This window comes from Lolium perenne, chromosome 3 (assembly GCF_019359855.2).
Source record: "Lolium perenne isolate Kyuss_39 chromosome 3, Kyuss_2.0, whole genome shotgun sequence".
Taxonomy (NCBI): domain Eukaryota; kingdom Viridiplantae; phylum Streptophyta; class Magnoliopsida; order Poales; family Poaceae; genus Lolium; species Lolium perenne.
The window spans coordinates 52032093-52055840 of record NC_067246.2 but is presented as its reverse complement, the minus strand read 5'-3'; the positions used below and the strand labels follow the sequence as shown (position 1 = coordinate 52055840).

The 23748-nt window shown below is 47.3% G+C and overlaps 3 protein-coding genes across 3 annotated transcripts; 1 reads left to right on the top strand and 2 right to left on the bottom strand.

Moving 5' to 3' along the window:
* Nucleotides 1–772: 772 nt before the first annotated feature.
* LOC127338164 (uncharacterized) lies at nucleotides 773–1760 on the bottom strand. The gene has a single exon (XM_051364396.2). It carries the CDS (start codon nucleotides 1645–1647, stop codon nucleotides 871–873), a length of 777 nt encoding a protein of 258 aa, XP_051220356.1. The 5' UTR covers nucleotides 1648–1760; the 3' UTR covers nucleotides 773–870.
* Nucleotides 1761–16063: 14303 nt separating this feature from the next.
* LOC127341273 (uncharacterized) lies at nucleotides 16064–17065 on the bottom strand. The gene has a single exon (XM_051367076.2). It carries the CDS (start codon nucleotides 16864–16866, stop codon nucleotides 16330–16332), a length of 537 nt encoding a protein of 178 aa, XP_051223036.1. The 5' UTR covers nucleotides 16867–17065; the 3' UTR covers nucleotides 16064–16329.
* Nucleotides 17066–21716: 4651 nt separating this feature from the next.
* On the top strand, nucleotides 21717–22898 carry LOC127339253 (F-box protein At3g07870-like). Its single transcript, XM_051365125.1, has one exon. It carries the CDS (start codon nucleotides 21717–21719, stop codon nucleotides 22896–22898), a length of 1182 nt encoding a protein of 393 aa, XP_051221085.1.
* The last annotated feature ends 850 nt before the right edge of the window (nucleotides 22899–23748 follow it).

The window sequence follows — 23748 nt, the reverse complement described above, 5'->3', positions numbered from 1 at the left end:
GTGCAGCATGGCTAAAAGGTTTTGAGGTATGAACCCTGAAAATCACCAGCCACTTGATCTCCCCAATCAGAGCATCAATCTCATCCGAAAAATCCAAACCTATTTCTTCCTCCCCACACAGATCCAAGCCCTCAAATCTATCCTCTAGATCTTCCCCCGGTACCTTACTTCCTGAGCCTTCTGCTGTATCAACATCCGCAGCACGATCCTTGGTCACTTCTTCTCCAGATTTTCCTCCCAGAACCGAATCTGTTTTTTTCGGTAATGGTGGTGACGGCGGTGCTGCCCCCTGCCTATTTCCGCCATGCACAGGAAGAGAAAACTTCAGGACTAAACCCTCCTCCGATGCCTAGCACGAACGCGCGAGGACAAGGAAGAAAACACGTCGATCACTCCGATAGGAAGAGGACTCTCCCGGTCGCCCGCGAGAGGAAAATTGGAACCCTAGAAAACTAGGGGAAATTGAATATCATTATTCATCAGTTGTATACATTAATTTGACAGTAAAAATGCATGATGTAGATAATTTCCATACAAAAGAATTAGGTTCATTGACTAATATAACCCCCATCAATCGACGATATAAGTGTATCCATGAGTTCCACCTAGTACCGACTAATCGCCGTGTGAAACTCATATTTATTGGTTTCGTTGACAAGACATTTGCCACGGTCACCTATTTCCGTTACGATATATTGTATAATAAATAGTATTGTTCAACCAACGGTGAAAGACCTTAATTATATTGGTCTAAATGTATGTACAGATCAAAACTATCCTCCTTACAAGATCATGACCTACAAATACCATTCAGTGCCCGTGGTTAATTCATCCTGGCTATATATGGTATAAAAAAAACGGAATGATGCTCTAACGATAATACTTGGCCAAGATAGCATATCTCAACATCAAGAGGCCCTTGGCAGCTTCTCTTTCCTCTTTAGTGGAATCTATCCACAATCGCAGAGGTGCTTTGTCTTCCCTCCTTGTCCTCTCGAGGGACTTGCAACAGCCGTAATCCCGCTGGAAACCACCGTGCACACCGTCGTCCATCACGTAAAGCATATGATCTTCTCTCTCTGAACGACGGCTCTTTGCTCGCCTCTTGTGATCCCGAACGGCGGCGGCCGCAGCAGAAGGCTGCCGCGCGCGCTTAATGGTACACCAGGCGTTACCGCCGCCGCCCTTGCTCGTGAACAAGAAGAGGCAGCGCTCGCCGTCGTCGCCGCGCCTGCACGCGTACAGGTCGACGCGGTCGCCTTTGCACATGCCGCTGTCCTTCACGAACCGCCTCCACTCGGGCCCAAAGACCCGGTACGCCTTGTTGGAGTTGAGGTAGCGGATCCTCAACTCCTTCTGCCGACCCTCCGCATCGAGCAAGGTGAAGGACACCGTGCGCCTGGCGTTCAGGCCGTCAACGTCGAGCTCATCCAGCTCCGGAAAGAGCTTGGGGATCGGCCCGCCGCGCACCATATCCCTGAGGAGCAGCAGCCGATTCTGCCCCGCGTCGACGTCGGACACCTCCAGCACCTTCCACAGCGCCCACTCGGCTCCGTGCACGCCCAGGCCAGCCATCACCTCCTGGTGGCGCGCTTCCTCCGCTGGCCCGATGCGCCAGCGAGAATCCATGGCGAGGCCGTCCTCCATTCGACGAGGAAGCGTCGGTTCGTGATCTATCTGCTCTTCTGGAATGCCAGAATTGGTTACCTGAGCATATATATGTCGTTGCCACTAAATACTCGGTAGATAGGATCTTTTAAATGGAATAAATAAGCATATATGTGGTTTAAACAAAGGAAAGAGATTTTGTCCATATATAACCGCCCAGCCAAGCCAGCCCGGGAGTCTAAGCAGATGTTTTTCTGTTAACTAAGGGCATGTACAATGGTGGGCGCTAGGCCCAAGCGCTAGGATATATTACCTGGTTGATCGGCAGTTAAGTTTTCTAATCCTAGCGTCTCAGTGCAATCGACGCAAGAAAAAGAGCCGGGCGCTTGCTCTGAAGAAAGGAAGAAAGGAGGCGCGCAGCTGGACTGTTAAGCATCTGCTACTAGCGTCTTGCATTGAGAGGGCGGGCGCTTAAACTATTTTTAACCCAACAACATTTGTTTTTTCCTCTGTAAGCGTCCGGATAAGCGTCTTCCATTGTACTTGCCCTAAGCCTACGTGTACGGTCTTACCCCGATCGATAACGAATTAGGTGCACCCGCGCGCAGCAATGTATGTCTCGATCGAGCAGATGGCCGTGACATATCTTGGGAGCTAAGTTAGGATATGATTGGTTTTGGAATCAAATGAAATGGAATGGTTCCATTCCAGTATAATGGAACCGTTCCATTCACTACACCACGGACCAAATTTAAGGGCAAGTAACAGCCGGCAAAGATTGACTTTAGGGGGCAAGTTAACTGCCGGGAGAAATAAACAGCCGGGAAAAATTATACAGGGCAGGCTATCAGCCGCCAAAAATTGATATGACCCGGCTGTTAAGTGCCTACTAAAATATAAATATAGGGAGGCAGCTTATGTGCCGGCACATGTCCCTCCCGGCAGACGGAACAGCCGGCATGTGTAGCAACGGGGTGGCGAAATTTTTGGCGCGGGTTATAGGCATGTCGCGCGCGCAGAGTGAAAAATATTTCAGACTTTGGCGGTCCAACATACCCCCTCACCCCTGAATCTTTAACCAAAATCCCTAAATTCCCCAATCCGCCGCGCAGCCAGCTCCCCCCTGCGCCGCCGCACCCGCCGAGCTCCCCCCTGCGCCGCCGCACCCGCCTGCCGCCCCCGCACCAAAGCGCCCGCCCTGCGCCGCCGCACCAGCCCGCGTGCACCAAAGCTCCCGGCCCGCGCCGCCGGAGCAAGCTTCGCCACGACAGCCAAGCCGCCCGTCGACGCCTTCTCCACCTCGACCCGCCCGTTCGGTAAGCACGGGTGCCGCCGCAGCTGCTCACTGTCCCGCCCTTTTCCATGCCCCCATCTTCTTCCCGTGCGGGCACATAGGGCCGATGGCGCATCCGCCAACTCCCTAGCCCTCTGCTTCTTCTTTCTGTTTTGTTCTGTTCTGTTGCGCACGCGAGTCTTATGTACTTACCTTTTTTGTGACATGCTAGGAATCCAGCGAAGCTACCCAGAGTCAAGCACGCTCCTTCTCCGTCTGCAAGTATTGAAGGAGATACATTGCTGCTGAGCTGCCTTACACGTACGGTGATTGATTAGTTTGCAAGTAGTCAATGAGTAACATTTGCACTATATCTGTAAAAGAATGATTTTGCTCTAATATGCATACACATATACATTGGTGACAGTATGAAAGTACATGCTTCTGAACTTGTTTATCTGACTCGTGCATATGCAATGCTAATATCTAAACTGTGGTAACAATCTGTTGTTGTATTTTGTAGATTTATCTACCAACTGGCAAAGTTTAAATTATCCTTTTGATAACATGACATTTTAAGTTTATATAACTTGTAATGGGGTTCAGTTAGACGAACATTGCATCACAGTAGTTTACTAAAGTTATATCGTATTCATTTTCTCAAGTAAAACCGAATACATTTGTTTATACAGTTTTAACATGCATAGAGGTGTATTCGACCAGTTGTTTTTTCACCTCGCATCATCTTTCTAAACTCTTGTTGTACTTGTTTTGTTTTACATGCACAGGGGTGTATTCAACTGAAGTAGCACGCTGGAGGAGCTGAGGCCGGACAAGTAGGTTGATTCTTAGAGTAGCACACTTACTGGAGTGGGGATAAAAGTGGACTGAACATTGTTGGCCTGAGCTTCTACTAAGACAAGTAAGTCACTTCTGATGCTAGCTCTTTGGTTGCTTGGTTGCATGCACTTCTATTCCATCATGTGCAAATTTGTTGTCTCTTAATAATTTTATTTGTCTTACGGGTTATTTAAATAACTGTTATAGAAATGGATAAGAGCTGGATGGATTGCGATAGACACACCGAAACATTCATTAATGGGGTTAAAGGATTTATTCAGTTTGCTTTTACCCATTCAGCAAAAGGGAACACTATATTATGCCCTTGCAGAAAGTGTGTGAATTGTTCTTGGCTTGAAGCTAGCGATGTCCAGGTGCACTTAGTATGTGATGGGTTTGTGACTGGCTATAGAAGATGGGAATATCATGGGGAGGCATCATATTCGTATCCACCAAACAGTGATATTGATGTAGAATGTGATGAGAGTGAGGAGGTGGATGAGTTAGAAGAATTAGATGACATGGGTGAACTAATCAGAGATATGAGACACGAGTTTGACGATTTGAGTGATAGTGATGATGAGGCCAATCCTAGTGACCGAGCAAATCCAAATAATCCTTTTAAGCAATTATTAGGTGATGCAGCTGAAGAGCTCTTTCCGGGCTGCACCTCTTTCTCAAAGTTGCGATTCATTGTTAGGATGCTCCACAACAAAGCTCTTGGAGGTTGGACTGATAAGAGTTTTGATATGCAGTTAGAGTTGCTAAAAGAGGCCTTCCCTGAAGCGAAACTACCTAAAAACTTCCACGAGGCTAAGAAAATGATAAAATGCCTTAGCCTTAATTATGTTAGCATCCATGCATGTTACAATGACTGCATTTTGTATTGGAAGCAGTATGAAAATGCTGATAGCTGTCCAAAATGCAATACCTCTCGCTGGAAATCTGAAAAGAAGAAACCTGATGGGAGACATGCACACAAAGTTCCAAGAAAAGTTCTTCGTTATTTCCCAATAGCAAAGAGGTTGCAACGGTTGTTCATATCAGCCAAGAGTGCAACAGATTGCAGGTGGCATGATGAAGGGCGCACAAAAGATGGCTATCTAAGGCATCCTGCAGATTCACCGGCTTGGAAGCATTTTGATAATGAGCATAAAGATTTTTCTGCAGATTCCCGCAACATTAGGTTGGTTATAGCAACAGACGGATTCAATCCTTTTAGATCAATGAATTGTGCCTACAGCATTTGGCCTGTTATTGCGATCCCACTAAATCTACCACCTTGGCTATGCATGAAGCAACCAAACTTCATCCTCTCATTATTAATTCCTGGCCCTAAGTCACCTGGAAGAGATATAGATGTTTTCCTCGAGCCACTTATTGATGACCTTCATTCACTTTTTGAGGAGGGAATTAGAACTTATGATGCATCCAAATCTGAGTACTTCCAATTGCATGCAGCTGTTCATTCCACTATTAGTGATCTCCCAGGTTTAGCTACTATAGCTGGTTGTGTCACCTCTGGTGAATATGGCTGTCCAAAGTGTCATTCTCTCACTTGCTCTCTTTGGTTGAGGAAAGGCAACAAAACCTGCTACATGAGTCACCGTAGGTTCTTAGATGAAAATCACCGATTCAGAACCGTAGATAAGGACTTCTTTGATGGCAAGGTGGAAACTAGGACTGCTCCCGAACCACTTACTGGAGGGGAAGTGGATGCCCTTACAGAAAGTATGGAGACTGTATTTGGAAAAGATCCTTCTGGAAAACCCCCCACCAACAAACGGAAACGTGGTGATCCACCACAAATTTTCAAAAGGAGATCCATATGGTTTAGGTTGAGATATTGGAAAGACTTGTTGCAACCTCATAATCTTGATGCCATGCACATCGAAAAGAATGTTTGCGATAACATTGTTAACACACTTCTTGGTGTTGATCGAAAAACCAAAGATAATTTAAACTCTCGTCGAGACATTGAGGAACATAATATAAGAGGTGCTCTGCATCCCGTTCCAGTAGAGAAGGAAACTTTTTATTTGCCTTCTGCCCCATACTCATTGAGTCCTGAGCTGAAGAGACTGTTTTGCCAAATTCTCAAAGAAATCAGATTCCCAGATGGTCTTGCGTCTGATATACGAAAGAATGTCCATGTTAAGGAGAAGAAGATTATTGGACTTAAAAGCCATGATTGTCACATTCTTTTGCAACAATTGCTTCCACTAGCAGTTAGGAAAACCTTGCCAGAGGGAGTCAGTGCTGCATTGATCCGTGTGAGTGATTTTTTCAAGAAAATCTACTCTCCTGTCATTTGCATAAGTGATATGGAGAAGCTAGAGAAAGAAATAGCTGAGACACTGAGCATTCTTGAGGTGATATTTCTACCATCATTTTTTGATATGATGGTTCATTTGATGGTTCATCTTCCCCTCCAAGTGAGGCTTGGGGGACCAGTGAAGTACAGTAACATGTACCCAATAGAAAGGTCATTTCTAAACCTAAAATGTGTATATCATATAATATTTGTAACATATAAACTGATATATGTTTAGTGCATATTGTATAGGTTTTTGAACACCTTAAAAGGATATGTTCGCACCATGAGCCACCCCGAGGGGTCAATTGCAGAGGGCTACATTTTTGATGAGTGCCTTACTTTCTGCTCACGTTATTTAGAAGGATGTGAAACAAGGTTTAAAAGAAAAGGCAGAAATGATGTTATTGAGCCCACGTGTTGTAGTATGCCTTTCTTCAACAACAATGGTCGGTTTTTGGCTGGAAAGCATCTCGTGACATTAGATCACAAGGAATGGCTTCAAGCACATAGATATATATTGTTCAATTATGATCACATAGATATATACTTGAGGTATGCTATTCCAAGCATTTCATTGTTATAGTTCTAGCTGCTAATATGCATGCATTAATGAATGATAAGCTTTATTTTCTTATTAACTTCTACAGCAAGCATAAAGAGTATTTGTCCTCAAGTGGTAATCGAAATGCCATACAGATTGAAAAACTTCATCATGACACTTTCCATGAGTGGTTTAAGCTGTTTGTGGCACAACTTGTTGATAGTGGTGAAGAAGTTTCTGAAGAGATTCAAACTTTAGCCAAGGGACCCTTATTGGTGGCAAGGTCGTATGGTAGTTATACAATTAATGGCTATAATTTCCATACAAAGTCTTATGATGAGGGTAGGCCTACCCAAAGCAGCGGAGTGGCTTTAGTTTCACAAGTACCTGGGAATGAAAAAAGAATATACTATGGTGTGATAAATCAAATTTTAGAGTTAGATTACAATCACAGAGGAAATATGGTGCTATTTAAATGTGATTGGTTTGACAACCGCGTGGAAGACAAGTGGGTAAAAGTTGATAAATTTGGCATCACAGATGTGAACCACAAGCATCTAATCCACACAGGCGATAAGTTGAGTGACGAGCCATTTATTTTGGCCTCCCAAGCAACTCAAGTGTACTATGTGGAAGACCCGGTTGCTACAGATTGGTGGGCTGTTAGACAACCACCAAACCAGCGAGACCTGTATGATATGTTTGGTGTGGGAGAAGAAAATGTTGTGCAACCAGTGAGACCTGAGTCTACAAAGCATAATCTTGATGCTAATGTATGCCTCAACATTAACTTGAGAGATATACCACAAACTAGGACTGATGTAGATGGCATAATTGTTTGTGCAAAGGAGAAACCAAAGTGTGTGCTTATTTCTTTAGACTTGTATAATTATTTCTTTTGCTGATCCAAATTGAATATATAATTTTACTAATGTTCTCTTGTATTTTTGTAGGAAAAACAATGGAAAGCGAACTAGAAGATAGGGCTGCTGCATATGATGGTATGCGTCAACTAAAAATCGCAAAAAACCTCGAGAGACTCAAGAGCCTTCCCCATTTTGTTGATAAGGGGACTGCATCGCATCAATCCAAGCCTGTAGAAAAACCAAGGAAAAAGGTGATGTATACTTTCATGACCTCGCTTAAATGGTGGTAAATGTTTAGAATAGTACTGCCTGCATCATGTTTTGCAGACTAGCTATGACATTATGTGGTTGTCATCTGTAGAGATCCCTAGATGAAACTATTCCAGAATCGGACCGAGTGCTCAGACCTCGCTCAAATGGTGAAATTATGGCTGCTGACCAAGAAGATGAAGGCAATGGTGAAAATATGGTTGCTGACCAAGAAGTTCAAGGTATCTCAATACCGCTAGCCTGGTTTTGTTTCAGTACATTTCTGTTAGTTTCAGTTATAGCGTGAGCAAGTTTCTGTTTATTTTAGGAGTGACAAGTTTCTCTGCCTAATATTTGTTCTTGTGTTAGGGCATGGTTTGGATGATCAAAACAAGAAAAGAAATGGCCGGAAGCGCACTAGAATGCATCGTGTCTATGATAGAACAGGCCAGCCACCGGTTCTAGTTTCATTTAATGAAAAAGGACAGCCAGATGGCAAAAATGCCTCAGAGTTTAACAACTTCATAGCAACACATGTAAAAAGTCATATCCCTCTTGGACATGCTGATTGGAGACTAGTACCTGTTGAAAAGAAGAATGGGTTGATGATAGAATTGAAGGTATGATCTTCTATGCAACCAGAAATTATATGTTGTGGATACAGTAGCATACTAATACAAATACATGCATTTATGCAACCAGAAATACTATGTTGTGGATACAGTAGCATACTAATACAAATACATGCTTCTATGCAACTAGAAATACTATGTTGTGGATGACAAGTTGAAGGATTATGTCATGGGAAGTGCTCACAAGAAATGGAAAGATTTCAAGGCAGATTTGAAAGAGAAGATTTACAAAGAAGAAAGAACCGAGGAGGAACTCTATGATCTTTTCAAAAAGGATACTAGAGTAACTCCTATTGATGTCAAATGGCTTATCGAGTTTTGGAAAACTGAACAAGCGATGGTACTGTTCTAACTCATATTACACGTGTTGCAGTTCTTGTCATATTCAAAAACTAGGCACTAAGAGTTTACTTCTTTTTTCATAGAAACGGAGTGAACAAGGAAAGAAAAATCGAGAAAAGCAGAAAGTGTTGCATACATCTGGAAGCAAGAGCCATGCTCGTGTTACAGCCGAAATGGTATATTGCCTTATTTTGTTAACATACTTAAGCACAATCTGCATATTAATGATTACTAATTTTATATTATAATGGATGTGTAGCACAAGGAGAATGGATATGCTCCTCGCAGAGATGAAGTGTTTATCAGAACACACCAAAGCAAGAAAAAACCTCAAACTCAAGAAATAATCGGCGTAATTGTAAGTTCTTCTACAACACTAGGAATTGCTTATTTTTTGAAGTTCCTATGGTACACTATATCATCATTGATATTTCTTCATTATTCTAGAACAAAATAGAGGAGGCAATTAATGATCATCCAGAACTTTTGGAGAAAACCATTCAACAAGGTGATGTCTTGGCACATGTCCTTGGGAAAGAGAAGAATGGCTATGTCCGGTGTGTTGGCCTAGGACCAAGTGCTGGTACTATAGGCATGCTTGGAGCTCAAAGGCTGAAATCTACAAAGCTGCAGATGGCTGAGCTAGAGGCTGAGAAAGCTTGGAGGGCGAATGACCTTCTAAAAGAGCAAGTAGATGAAATTACAAATAATGCAAAATCCCAAAAATCCCAGATTGATGCGCTAATCGAAGAAGTGAGCCAACTGAGGATGATGGTGTCACAGTCCAATACTGGAAACAACAATAGCATGCTCAATCTCGACCATCTTGATAGTGTAGGAGAATCTGCTGCTTGGGATGAAGACCAACAATTTCATGAGGAGGAGGAACGCTTAGATCGAGAGATCAGGGAAGCAACTGAGAACTTTGAAAGCATGAAAGCAAGAGCAGCACTATTGCGTAATAAGAAGGAATCAGCAGTGTTCCAAAACAGAGTAGCAGCCCAGCATCAGAAGAGGGAAGCAGAAATCCTTGAGGAAAGGAGGAAGCAAATAGAGCTGCAGAAGAAGGAGAAGGAGGTTGAAGACCTACAAATGAAGGAGGTTGAACAACTGCAAAACAAGAAGGAAGCCGAACTACTGCGTAAGAAGAAAGAAGTCGAAAAACTACAAAAGCAGAATGGAGTCCAGGTGCAAAAGAAGCTGGGAGCAGCAATTACACAAAAAAATCATCAGGTCTTGGTTTTATTTCTTACTTTTGTTTCTGAATTCTTTATATGAGTGCAAAGTTCTCACTCATCCGTGTTTCACACTTTATTTCAGCAAGGAAAGGAGGTGATGCTATACAATGTTTTTAGAGACCATAGTATCCCTGTTGCCAAAGCTACCATAGTGTCAACTGATCGGAAGAAGATAGTGGGGGGGCGGGAGCTTGGTGCTGAATGTTGTGAAGTTGTCGTTGACTATATAATGAAGAAAGATGCCATATTGCCTCGTCCTGTTGGGAAAGTTACTACCATTGGACATGCTCAAGGAAGAACAATTGCATGGCTGTATAAGCATGTAGGCATATATTTCTGTAGTTCCTTTTTATTTTGCTACAATGGTTAAATCAAGTTTCTTACTAAAGTTTAATTTATATGCAGATGGAGGTGCAGAAATCCATGGCAAAGCAAGCCTCTCCTCCACAAGAAGAATGACAGGGGTAAGGTGCTAACGTTTATATTTATATCTGCTATGAAGAACAGTACTTGCTAGTTTATTTGTTTGACTTGGTTTTTATATTTATATCTTCCTGCTTGCATAGTCTATAATTCTATGACTGTTAATTTCACAGATTGCCCTGTATGTTTATATTTATATCTTGATGTTTATTACTTTCCTTGCATTAAACTATACAAATAAACTGAACCCTTGTAGTTCTGAAAATGAGCATCTGTATATTTATAGTCTTGCCACTGTTCCATTTCTTGTTGGCTTGTCATGGCTACCAGCAGCTGCATGCTATTACTAGTGAAAACAAAAAACATGGACACGTACCAGTAGAGTAGCTTCTTGCTCTGGATGGCTGGCTAGTTGGGTTGGCCACATGTGAAGTGAATGACTGTGAGAGTGTACTGGGACACGCACTACTAATGCTAGCTGTAGGAGGACTAGGTCTGGTATTGTGTTGGGTTAGTTTAGCTTCAGGTCTGGCCGGCCATGGCCAAAATGTTTGTACTTTATTTGACTCCAGTTCAATTCAATCTTATTTTAGCAACTCAAATCGAATTAATTCTTTGGGACTTGGGAGTTTCTGATCCCTCACTTTCATTTTTCAGGAGCTGCAGCAAAAGGTCAATAACCTGCCTTGATGTGATTTAGAGTGACTTGCTGGATGCTTTCGTTCACTTCGATGAAGATTGCTAGTTTAAAAACGTGTGTAACCTCTTCAGAACTATTGTCGATGGTGGATTGTTTTTCAATTTAACTGATCTTTGTATGTCCTGGTCTCCTGGATGGATATGAACCATGTACTAGATAATGAATCAAGTCAATGTATTTTGAAGAATTGGTTGAATTTTGTCAATGATCATTTTGTGCAATAATTGCTTGAATTCTATCAATCTTCACTTGAATCCTGCAATGCTCAACAAATGAGGGCACGAATAAAGCCAGTAGTATTAAAGTAACAGCCGGTAAAACGAATGCACGTTTGGGGCGATCTGGGGCCGGCAATAGTACTAAACAGCCGGCACATCTCTTTAACGGCAGACTACACTGTCAGCCGGCAAAGATACCACTGGGGCGGCAAAGCAACAGCCGGTAAATCAAAAAACAGCCGGCACAACTCTTTCCCGGCTGTGTTTTAGCGGGCAGGCTGAACAGCCGGGGAAAATCTTTTGCCGGCAGTTAGATTGCCCTGCCACGTGACTTTTCCCGGCACAAAGTGTGCCCTAATATTTGGTCCATGGTGTAGTGATTCTAGTGTTTTGGTTGGAACAAATAAGTAGAACGGAATGGTTCTATTTTTTGTTGGGGAGTGCTGAGCGTCCCCGGGGATCAGACTCCTCCGCCTCCCCAGCTTGACATGTGTCAATTAATATAATTGTTTTCTTAGTTTTCCCTCCATCGTTTCCACAAAGCACTCCCGTCCACGGAAGAAAAACGCACATGGGACTGAAGCACATGCCTGCAACTCCTACCACCCAGGCCATACCAACCACCCTTGTCGGCCAGCACCGGTGAGAGACGTCGCCGGCGTAGACCACGCAGGTAGCACCGTAGTAGCATCGCCCGCCAGCCTTTGGTAGCACCGCCAGCGGTCGGATGCAGCATATCCATCGAACGGACGTAGCACCGCCACTGGCCGGACGTAGCAGCACCACCGGCTTCCTTGCAACATCGTCGGCCGGTTTGTAGCAACCATTGCTGCAGCTCGTAGAAAGCGCCATCGCCGCTCGTCGCAGGAGCCGCTGCCACTCGTAGCAGCCGCCCGATGCCTCTTGTAGCAAGCGCCTCCGCCGCTCGTAGCAGCCGCCGATGCCGCTCGTAACAAGCGCTGTCGCCTCTCGTAGCAGCCGCCCATGCTGCTCGTAGCAAGCGCCACCGGGGACTGTAGCAGCGGCACCGAGCGCTTGCAGCGCAGCCGATAGCTTGTAGCAGTAGCAACGCCGATGGGGGCTTGCAGAAGCGTCGGTGCCCGCTCGTAGCGAAGCTGATGCCCTCTTGCAGCAGCACCGGTGGCCGTGGCTTGGTAGCACCGGCGGCTACCATTGGTAGCACCCGCGGCCGCCATTGGTAGCATCGTTGCCTCTCCCTTGCAGCACCTCCGGCCCGTCGCCCGCACCAGCTCCACCACGAAGCTCGCATCACCAACGCAGGCCACTTTGCAGCAGCCACGACAAGGGATTAGCAGAGGGAAAAGGGGATCCCGGATAGGAGAGAGAGAAAGGGGATCCATCAAGGGTTCCCCGGTATTCTAAGAGACGGAGGATGACCTGTAGGGTGGTCGTGTATGGCTGGCGGAGCAGCGCACGATCCGGGACAGCGGCGGCGCATGGCGTTTGAGTGTGAGGTAGCGCTGGATGGCGGTGGGATCTAACCGGGCGAGAGAATAGAGAAACAGAGATGATGGTGGAAGATATGGTGCAAGGAAGAAGATAAGGTGCGGGGTGGAACCTGTCGCTGTTGACCACGCGGAGCGCCACGCGTCACGCTTACGAGCCGGAGGAAGCGAAGCGCGAAATCCCCCGGGGGTTCTACAGCGTTTTCCTATTTTGTTTGGTTGCGGGATTGAGGAGTAGAATGAAATGTCATATATTCGTAAGCAAACTTGGTTTTTTGAGCCTAAACCTAAGTATTCATCCTAAATAGGAGTTGATTAGGAAACATCAAAGAAATGGCTATGGACTGAGAGAAAAATTAGACTGCAGCGAGTCAATATAGCCGCCGCCGAGCTTCCCGCAGCGGGCCTGGGTCACGCTGCCTCCACCCTAGGGACCCTGCCGCGCCTGGCTCGCGCCGCCGCCTCCCTAGGACCCGCCGCACCTGGCTCGCGCCATCGCCTCCTTGGGACCCCGCAACGTCTGGCTTGCGCCGCCGCCACGCCTGCTGCACCAGCCATCACCGCCGCGCCAGGCTCCAGCTGCAGCCGTCGCACCCACTGCACCGGCCGCCGTCGCCGCACCTGGCTTGCGCCGCCGCCACGCCTAGCTCTAGCCGCAGCCGTCGCGCCCGCTGCACCGGCCACCGCCGCGCCCCTAGTTGGGAGGGACGAGAAGAGAATGTATTGTTTCTTTCCTTTGACAATAGTAATTAACGAGCTGTTCCACCCCATTCGACCGATTCGGTGGAACGTGTTGGTTCCGAATATAGGGGGATATTCCTTTTTAGGGAACATAGTTGGTTCCATTCTCCTGCCTAACCAAACACTGAATTGCTTCTAGGTATGGAACGGTTCCATTCCATTCCACCTCATTCCAAAATCAAACACACTCTTAGTACCTGCATCGCCCTCGATCGAGATAATTGCAAAAACCACCACAATTCACGAAGTAGTGACAAAAAATCCAATAGTTTTCAAAATTTTCATAACTAGCCACTAGTATTGCTTGATAGCGTGATAAAAACGCTGATTTGTCAGTAAATACATGCTAACACAGTTTCTTACTAGTGGGACCCGCTATGACTGATGAGGTGGCACAAAATGTTGACACCGTTTAGCTGGCTGTTAAAATAGAGGTGAACAAACTATTAGACGTGGGACCTTCTTGTAATTGTTTGGGGGGGGGGGGGGCAACTTGTCCTAGTCTTCCTCCACCAACCACCTCAAATCTCCTCCGCCTCCCCACCTCACTGGCGCAACCTCCCAGAGCAAGGATTCCACCGACGGCGCCTCCGATCACCGCCTCCATGCTAGAGTGCATGGAGGACCCGGCTGCCCCCAACGACCCCGCAACCCACGGTCCCCACCCCATTAATACCCGCACAATATCTATCCACGGTCAACTCGAGGCGCACATCCTTTCTCGGCACCGGAAGTTCGTATTCCCCCAGACGATGCCACCTCGAGCTCCAGCATCTTTCCCAACCACCTCCAGCGTGTTGCTAGCTTGCAGCCTAGTCAACCATCATCGCACGCCACGTCGGTTGGACCACGAGACAACGGAGAAGCGGACATCGATCCACACCCCTCCTTGATCTTAATAGCGGTGGGCCTCCCACTCCATGCATCGAAGGAAAGCAGTGCCACGTCTAGCTTGACCTTTTGCGGTGGCCAACGACAAGGTGGTTGTACGGTAGTCGGCGATGTGGGGTACAATATCCGGTGGGGTGGGTTGGGAGAGCCGACGACCTAACCTGGGTTCACGCTTGGCCTCGCAGGTGGATCCATGAATCCATCTAGCTCCGGATGACTCTCCTACACTTTCCCAGCTCCCGTGCAACGCCACCATGGCCGACCACGGTCACACATCTCCCCCCGCGCGACAAGATGCGATGGGCAGGGTGTAAATAAAAGATTGAAAAAATGAAAATAAATAAGAAAGGAGTACTATCTAACAGTGGCCTTTAACCCTCATCTAGTGCCACATGAGCAATAACAATGTACCTGACCGGTTATAAAGACTATTAGCATGGATAATTCAGCCGATCATTGTTGGTTGACACGATTGTCAACCAATATTGGTGGATATTTGCGAATTTTTTTGAAAAACCGGTGGTTTTTTCACAATGTCATGAATTGTGATGGTTGTTTTTGTAATTTTCTCCCCTCGATCAGCAGGAGGGTTTTGACGATTATGGGTCAGTTGGTCTCTCGTTCGAGTATGTGATGCGTGGAGAGAAACCATGGAATTTCATGACACGGGCAGTATACTGCATATTTTAGAACACAAAAGCTTTATGCTGTGCTAGCATTGTTTGAACCGAATTCAGTTTTTCCAAGCCCCTTTTCACAAGGTGTTGTCTCTTAGCACGCTATTCTACACGGTGTTGTAATTGAAAAAAAAACACCTGGCAAGGTTATATAAGACACAAAAAGTACATGGCAACTCCACTTCGTCAATAATAACAAGTATGATCATAACATACGAAAATATGCACACAGGCAAGGAGAACGATTGAAAGCCCCAAAGTAGGTCCGGCCTCTGGATGAGGCCGTACATTCAAGGAGTGGCCGAGAGGAGATGCATAAACATACTCACGTGTGGTTCGTGCCCTTAGCATAGAACATATAACAAGAACTGAGGTCATAGGGGCCACAAGTGAGCGCAGATAAGATTTTGCGGCGGTTTACCTATGGATGCTTCTTATAAGTTATTATTCCAAAAGCAAATTTAGTGGAGAAACATGAAATGAAATCATGATCATCTCCAACAACTTATCTTTTTCAGGTAGAACAAGTGATGCGTTCCGTAAAATCTAATGAAGATAACAAGACTCGGGAACAAACAAGGCCAAACATGCAACTACGACTTGCAAGACCGACAAAGTAAACAATAAATATGTTTAGTAGGATGTGGAAGGTAAAGGCTATATCATGGCTGCATGATATCTAAGAGGATAGGAAGCTAGACTATACAACATGGTAATACCCAGGCTAGAATAAGAGAGGCAAAGGCATCAAAATAGGTAGCAAGGGGATGCTTGCCTCGCAAAATGTTGTGAAGCTAAAACAGGAGAACTTAACATCCCTCACATAAACTTCAAGTCGTATCCGAGAAAAAGCAAAGATCTAAAAGAAACAACAGATACAACACTTACAACTACAACAAAAAATTCAACATTTATGCATGATGTGGAAAAGACGAAGCAATTCAAATTATCAAAATTAAGCGGAATTGGAATCTAGACAAACACAATTTGGTACGAGGCATTTTCCTGCCCTGCGCTCCCATTTTCGCTGCTAAACGGGCGAGAAATCACAAGCCACAAAATTCAAAATTCAAAAAGAAATAAGTCACAGTCACAGACTCACAGCGTTGCGCCCAGTTTACACAAGCATTACACTTGAATCAAATGTACACTTGGGGAAAGATAAAACAAAACAAAAAAATGTGAGACACGGAAGAAGAATATTTACCGGGAGATCACAGAATAAGATAGGAGGAAATTGAGTAATTGACATCATACATGCAAAAAGACACCGGCCGTGCGTGTACGGGCACCGGCACGACAGGGAGCTAGAGCTCGATCGATGAAGCTGGGTCCTCAGCGATGCGTGAGAGGTGCGGGTGCCACGACGCGGCGTGGCTACCGGTGCTCATGCGCCGGCGGTGCTGCTCCTTCCTGTTCGTCTCCGGCGACCTCAATCCCAACCGACCCTCGACGTCTGCGTCCGCGGCCGCGCTGCCTTCCGATTTGCTGCGGACGTGCTGCCGGTGTCGTCTCCGTTCCTCCTCAGCCGAGCCGGCACTCGTCCTCTTCGTCTTCTTCTTGGCATCGGCAGGCACGGATGCCGCCGGGATGAGGAAGTAGATCTCGCCGCGCTCGAGCTCGGCCTCCGGCGACACGATGATCACGATCCGCGGCACCCCCTGCTGCCTCGTGGACGCGCAGGGCCTGCTGAGCACGTGGTCCGGGTGTGCCGCCAGGACCTCGCCGGCGGACACGGCCCTGCCGTACTCGTCGACGCGGCCGCTCAGGTGCACGATCTGTACCAGGTCCAGCGCGCCGCAGGGCAGCATGCACGCCAGGCAGCACCTCAGGCTGTTCCCCATTGACTCAGCTCAGAGTTGCTGCCTGCCTAGGCGCTTCTTCTTGTTAACTCCCTGTAGAAGATATCTCTGTTCGTGGCGTGATGTGACGATCGAGGACGCATATAAGGAGAGGTCTCGACAAGGTGGCCGAGAAGAATAATGGTCACCGTTTGGTGAGGTGCCAGAGTATTAAATCTAGCGACCGAGCCCCTAATCAAGATCGATCACTCATGTGTGTGTGAGCGTGTGTCGTCCTGGCCTTATCTAGATTCTTAACCAGTACTCACGCATCTAACATCTAACTAATTAATCAGTGCGTCAGGGAAGAGCAGCTAGCCCCCCATGTTCCATGATTAGTATTTTTGAGCTAGAAATTGAGCTTATGTTTTTATTTATATTTCCCCTCGATCGACCGATCCATTGGTCTCAATAATGGAACAGCACACTGATGTGCACGTACAGCCATGCTGCCTTGCTGGACCTCTTGGCTGTATACATGCATGGCTCGTCTCATGAGTGCATGGTCGCAGCATGACTGCATGAGTGCTGCAAGCTAGTATGAATCCACAATTAGATATGGGAGTTTAGTTAGGCATGATTATTATATAGTATTCAGTTGCTTTTGTTAATTGTTTGTTCGTTTGGTTGTTCGATCCATGACGCAAAAGTTACATCACGTATTTCGGCCGTCCCGTTGAGCATCCCCGTGTCTTCCCCTCTAAGGTGACCCGGGGGAGGAAACCCAACCCTAGCGTCACCGGGTCCTTCCTCACGTCCCTCCCCTCCGGCACTGTTGTTGGCTCCGGCCGCAGGGGCGACAGACCCTACTCGCAAATGGGAGGGGGAACTCGACCGTACTCAAGTGGCGGAGCAAGGAAGATGGGTGGTATCCCTCCTTGCTAGGTATTGGCGTCTGCATCGATCGGAAGGGGGTGCCGTGATCGGTGCTCGAGGCTGTCCGTGGCTGGCAACGCGCACGTCCTTATACATCATTCGGTTGGGCCTCGGGTAATCGCTTAGGTGGTGTGAGGCGTAGGGAGCCGCAGTTCGGGTTTGAATAACGTCAGTTGATAGGGCAGAGGAATGGTGGAAGACGGCGACGAGGCTGGTGAGCGCGACAACGGGCGAGAACGGTGGCGCTTGTTGCCTCTCCTTCCCCATCTGATGACCCGTCTGGTGACCCTAGATCGCATCAACGATCCCATCCAATATCAACTAGGCATGTCATCCCTGTCGGACCTCGTGGTTCTTGGTGTGGATGCGTCAGCCTGTCAGGCCTTGTAGCATCGTTGCAAGACCTTGGTATGCTCGTGCTGCCCAAGGACGCCACCTCATGCATCCTGATCTGCCACGAGGTGCACCCTGGTTGTGGATGCATCGCTGGCGCCATAGAAGGGTTGTGTTCCCGGGTGTGTGGTATTGTCGCCATCTTGGAAATATCGGCACCTCTTGGCCCGATTTCAAGGTGTTGACGTGGGGAGTTAAGGCGGTCGTGCTTGAAGATCGGTTAGGCTCCAAAGGTTTTATCTCACATGCTCATGTTGAGTCGAGATCGCCTTCCGGCGGTGGTTGTGCTAGAGAGTAGTCGCAGTGGATGGAAAGAAGATGATGATCCGCTAATCATTGTGTGCATATGGTTGCAAAACCGTGCACATGATGAATGTGAGATGGACGATTGGTGAATTGCAGCAGCTCGGCAAGTGGGGGGCGGCGACAGGGGATGACTTCGTTCTAGCTTGGTGGTGCTTTTTAAGCTCCATGTCTATGTTTGTGAAAATCTTAAGTCTACCCTTCACCTTCATTGGTTGTACCTGCCAATGCTGGTTCTATAGTTGTGTCATTCTGAAGATCGGACTGTTCCGGGTGAAAATCTATGTTCTAACTTTCGTGGCTAGATAGGACGACGACATGGTTATGCACAATTACCTTTGAGGCGTCGTTTTAGAGAAACCGAGACCTAGTCTAGCATCGATCCCTGCGTACCACCGTGGAAGGTTCCATCAACTAGCTACATTATATTGATAGACATAAGCAAAGCTCGATTAAGTGTCAGGGCCGGATAATTGTACTTGAACCGTCGTTTTGCTACCGCCGTACGCCCGTACCTTGTGTTTGTGGAATAAGCTACATGTCCCAGCAGCCCAGCTCACCACGTAATTGAGCTGGTCACTTGAGGGTTGATGCTGGGACGGAGGCATTTGGACAACCAAGATATCAGCTCCGCCCATATCACGATATCTGCTCGTTGGGCGGTTTGATTTTGCAGATACGTTTTTCGATAAAAAAAATTTATATATTAATATTATGGATCCGATACCAATTGCATTAACAACGCAGTGCTCTAATGGCAATACTGCACACAACTAAAAAAGAAAAAATTACGTAAAGAAAAGTCTCGCTACAATGATTTATTCGTTGTAGCAGCGGGCCAAACACCACTAGGATAGCACTATTAATCCGTCATCTCCAAAAGAGACGCTTCCAAGAAAAGAACAGTGCACAAGCAACGTCGTTGCTGGCCATAGATCATAGGTTTCACCTAGGAAAACAACCGCACTCCCAAAACAATGCCCTCAACAAGATTATGCCAGACACAACCAATTATGGCTATACCTTGGGTTTTCACCCTGCAAGTTTAGACTCTGAATTTGTCATGTGCTTTCGCCCCCACTTGTCGATGCCACAGCTCCAACTCATAAATCACCAACCCAAAAGCTCCACCAGGACTCGAACCACCATTACTAGTCCATAGATCTCGCCTTCCATGATATTCTCCGTGACTGACTTCACCATGGAACTAAACACATATGCCATGAAAGACACTCATATCGAGATATAGGGTTTCCACCACCACCCGCCTCTGCCCTGCACCTCCACCGCCGGTCATGGCGCCGGTGGGAGAGGACCTCTGCCACCTCCCCAACCAGGGGTGCCGCCCTGATCACTACACGATGTCGCGCCGGCCAACACTGCCCTAGCAACCATGCCGGCCATATCCCTGGCAACCACCACCACAGACCACCTTCGGAGGCTGGGCCGGCCACCGCGGCGAGTGCCGGTGGCAGCAGCAGCAGGGAGCTGTGGCGGCGCGTAGTGTCGCCCTAGGGTGCAACACACTGGGGGCTGGGTTTTTTTTGGTTCTGAGTTGTGTTTTGGCACTTGAACCGACGATCTTGGAAGATCACTTGTTACTCCCTGATTGCCTGTACACGTACGTACAGTATTACTCTACTAGCTAGGTTCATCGTGTTCGTGTAATCGGGAACGTGAGATGTAACCGTGAGTGCGTCCAGCTTACGCCTCGACATGTGTGCCAGGGGCCAACCAAACAAAAATTCACGAACGCGCGCATGTGCTGGCAATCCGCGTGGGTGTGGTGGAGCAAGGGTCTGGATCCGATCACACCAGGTTGCGAGCCATCGACGCGCGCGCACGTGCATGGGTCCGTACGTTTTTTGTCCATGTCTGATGCACCTTCCTCGTCCACCAGTGGGTACGGCACGGTCGCACGGAGCAACCCAACATGTGTGCCTTGGCGTATTTACGTACCATACGACGGGAACACGTACACGTCGGCAACGATGGTGCTGTTCTAGCCTGATCGATATGCAGGGAACCCTCATCATACTATTATATTTTTTGGAAGAGTATTTGAAAGGATTTGAGGGGCTAGGTGAACACCAAACCGCTTTCATCCTCATTCCCCAAACAACCTGGAGGTGGGAATACGAGAAAAGTAAATAAGACGTAAAAGAGGCTAGCAGCTGGATGCGGCAAGTTGTTCGAGTACCTACGGTGGGATACTCCAAGGCCACGATCTAGTGGTCTGTCAACCTCCTGGCAGCCGACCATCTGGGAGGTCCTTCAACTCTGGCCGAAGCAGCGGTGGAGGTAGGATCCAGACATTGGGGAGGCCAGAATTTTTTTTCCAATTAGAAGGACTAGGATTTTTTTTCAAGTAGCAGGGTGTGGATTTTTTTTTTCTCAAACAGGAGGATCAGGTGGAATAACAACAATGTTTTCGTGACAATATATGGCAATACTGTTTGGTGATAAGTGCTGGCTAGTTGACAAGATGTTTTTTTCTTTGTTAAGAGGGCCTGGGAGTACGTGACTGGATGTAATCTTATGTGCCTTAGAATTGGAAGATAAATTTACTACACCGTATACACTCACCTGACTTAACAAAACAATTAACAGGCCTGCCTCCAGCCGAGGCCCATGCAATCAAGTAGTGCTTCCTCGGTTCCTCTAGCAGCGAAATGACCCCCTCACCTCTGCATCTATGGCCAACGCTAACGACGGGTGAGAAACCTTGAGAATGAACTAAGCTTATATATATATCTTCCTGGGAAGCTGTGGCATACGCGTAGCATTTTAAAATTTAAATTGCCTTAAACTGTGTGTGAGAATCTGAGAGAGGTTGTGTGGTGCTGCACGGTAAGACAATTATGTGGCGCAACCTCTAAAGCTCTTGGATTGATTTTCGAGATTTCCAGTAAACCCGTAGAGATATTTGGAACTTGAGTTTGGGATCAATTTCGATCGACGTTGCAACGACAGAATGTGCAAATCATGCCACGTCCTAGCTAGTTGATACTAAGATGTCTCGTTGCTACCTAGCCCCTGCAGGCAACAAAGGGGGGAAATGGAATTTGAGGACTGAAATCGATTTCTTGATGCTACGACAGAATGTGCAAATCAATTTCTTAATTATGCTGAAATCGACTCGGGTTCGGTCCAACGCTATAGAGGGTTACTCAATTAAGGTCTCCTCGTCCAACTCGGAAATAAATTCAGGACTTTGCTCTCCAGGCTAGGTAGTTATAAATATGCCACGAGGGTCGTCGTGTTCGTTCCGCGACAGGACCATGGAGTCAATTGCAAAGGAGATTGTGCGTGAGATATTGTTGAAGCTGCGGACGTGGGACGTCGGGCGATGCCGCTGCGTCTGCAGGCAATGGCACAGCATCCTGACGGACGCCTCCTTCGTCGACCAGCATGTCCAAGCCGCCCATGTCGTCTCCGGCTCTGGTGCCGAGGCGTTGGCCGTCACGGAGATACGCGGGCGCGGCATTGGGCTTGACATGGTCGTCCTTAGTGCCTCATCGGCGAAGCCCATCTGCCGGGTCACTGACTTGGCTCCCGATTACCACTGTGCCAGCGCCTGCAACGGCTTCCTCCTCCTCACATCAGATGATGGAAAATGGCAGGTGTTCGTGTGTAACCCTATCACCGGCGAGAAGCTGAAAATTCCAGCGCCACCCAAGATCAAGATCACCTTCTGCGAAACGTACGCCATGGGGTTCAGCCCGTCCACCCGGCAGTACAAGGTATTCCGCCTCGCCTCCGAGAAACCTGTATATTGGGAGGAGACATTGTACAGCTATTTGGATGTGTACACCTTGGGCGACGATGCCGGATCATGGCGGCAGCACCCACAAATGTTCTTGAATCGCGCACTATACGACCACTATTCCCCGCCACCTGCCCTCGTGGATGGCAAGCTCTATGTGCTGACGGAACACCGGGATCGCGAGGTGCCTCACATGATGCTGGTGATCGACGTGGCGAGCGAGGCGCACTACACCTACCGCCTCCCCCTGCTGGAGGAGTTCACAAGGGAGGTCGAGGCAGAGGTGCATCTCTTTGAGATGTGGGGGCGGTTGTACGTTGCCGTACACTTTATTGGCCAGCATCTTCTCCACTTCTGGGTCATGCCGCCATGGACGAACGACGGGATGTTACATGTCAGGTGGGAACTATGCTACACCTTCTATGTGGATGATGATGACATTCGCAAAAGTCATCTACGGAAGAGGAGCCCCTGGCATGATGCCCGTGACGGGATGCTTTGCTATAGACTAGGTGACTGTCTCTACAAGTACAACACTACCAAGGACGACCAACGGAAGAAGAAGAAGCAGGCTGGTGGTTTCTCAGAATGGGACCACCGGATCCAGCTTCCTGTGGCCCCTTTACCAACCAAGCAGCGGTGTAACTTCTATGGCGGTTACCGTTATCAGAGAAGACAAAGAGCAAGACCAATTTGAGCACGGCTTGATACATGCTTTGCGATGCAAACAATTGTTCGAGCGGTGCTCTACGTGCCCACCCAATCGCAGTGACCATCCAATACGAGGTGTCAAGAGGGATCATGTCATGGACCCACCTATTGCCTATACCGCTCAAGCACGGAAGAAACAAGAGCTGGAGATTCTCAAGAGCGGATCAGCGGATCAACGAGATCAATTGCGACGATCAAAGAGGGAGCTAACGAGGACAACTCGATTCAGTGGGCCTGAGTGGACAGCGTGATCGTACGGCGTCCAGACATTGACATGCATGAAGGCGGTGAAGCAACTGACCATCTACGAGAAACCACCAGCGCGTCCCGGCATGGTTCTGTTATTTAGAGCATCTTCACGGACGGTCTCTATAGCAGTCCTGATAGAGATTTAGGGGCCGGCGTTGTTTTTGAGCTCACATGGGCAGCGTCCCAAGAATGCCACTTTCTCGGATTTTTTAAGGACATGCATTGTAGATAGGTTTCCAAACATTTATTCACCCTCTCACTTTGGCCATCTGTCTAAGGGTAAAGGGTGGTAGGATGTGTACTCATGTGTAGCTTAATTCCTAGTGCCTTGGAAAGATCTTGACATAAATGGATTGTAAATATTGTGCCCATGTTTGTGACAATCGCCAAGGGGATGCAGTGCAGTTTGAATATATTGTCAGTAAATGATTTTGCCACAATCTTGACTGTAATTAGATGCTCCAGGGCAATAAAGTTTGCATACTTTGTGAATCTTTGGAAGGCTGGAGCCCCGCTGGTTCACAAATTGCACCTCTGATTCTCCATGCAATGCAGATTGTGGACGACTGATAGGCTCCAGTGAAGAG

What these genes read in the sequence shown, in the direction of transcription:
- LOC127338164 (XM_051364396.2), bottom strand. Translation starts at nt 1,647, where the DNA reads ATGGAGGACGGCCTCGCCATGGATTCTCGCTGGCGCATCGGGCCAGCG.
- LOC127339253 (XM_051365125.1), top strand. Translation starts at nt 21,717, where the DNA reads ATGGAGTCAATTGCAAAGGAGATTGTGCGTGAGATATTGTTGAAGCTG.
- LOC127341273 (XM_051367076.2), bottom strand. Translation starts at nt 16,866, where the DNA reads ATGGGGAACAGCCTGAGGTGCTGCCTGGCGTGCATGCTGCCCTGCGGC.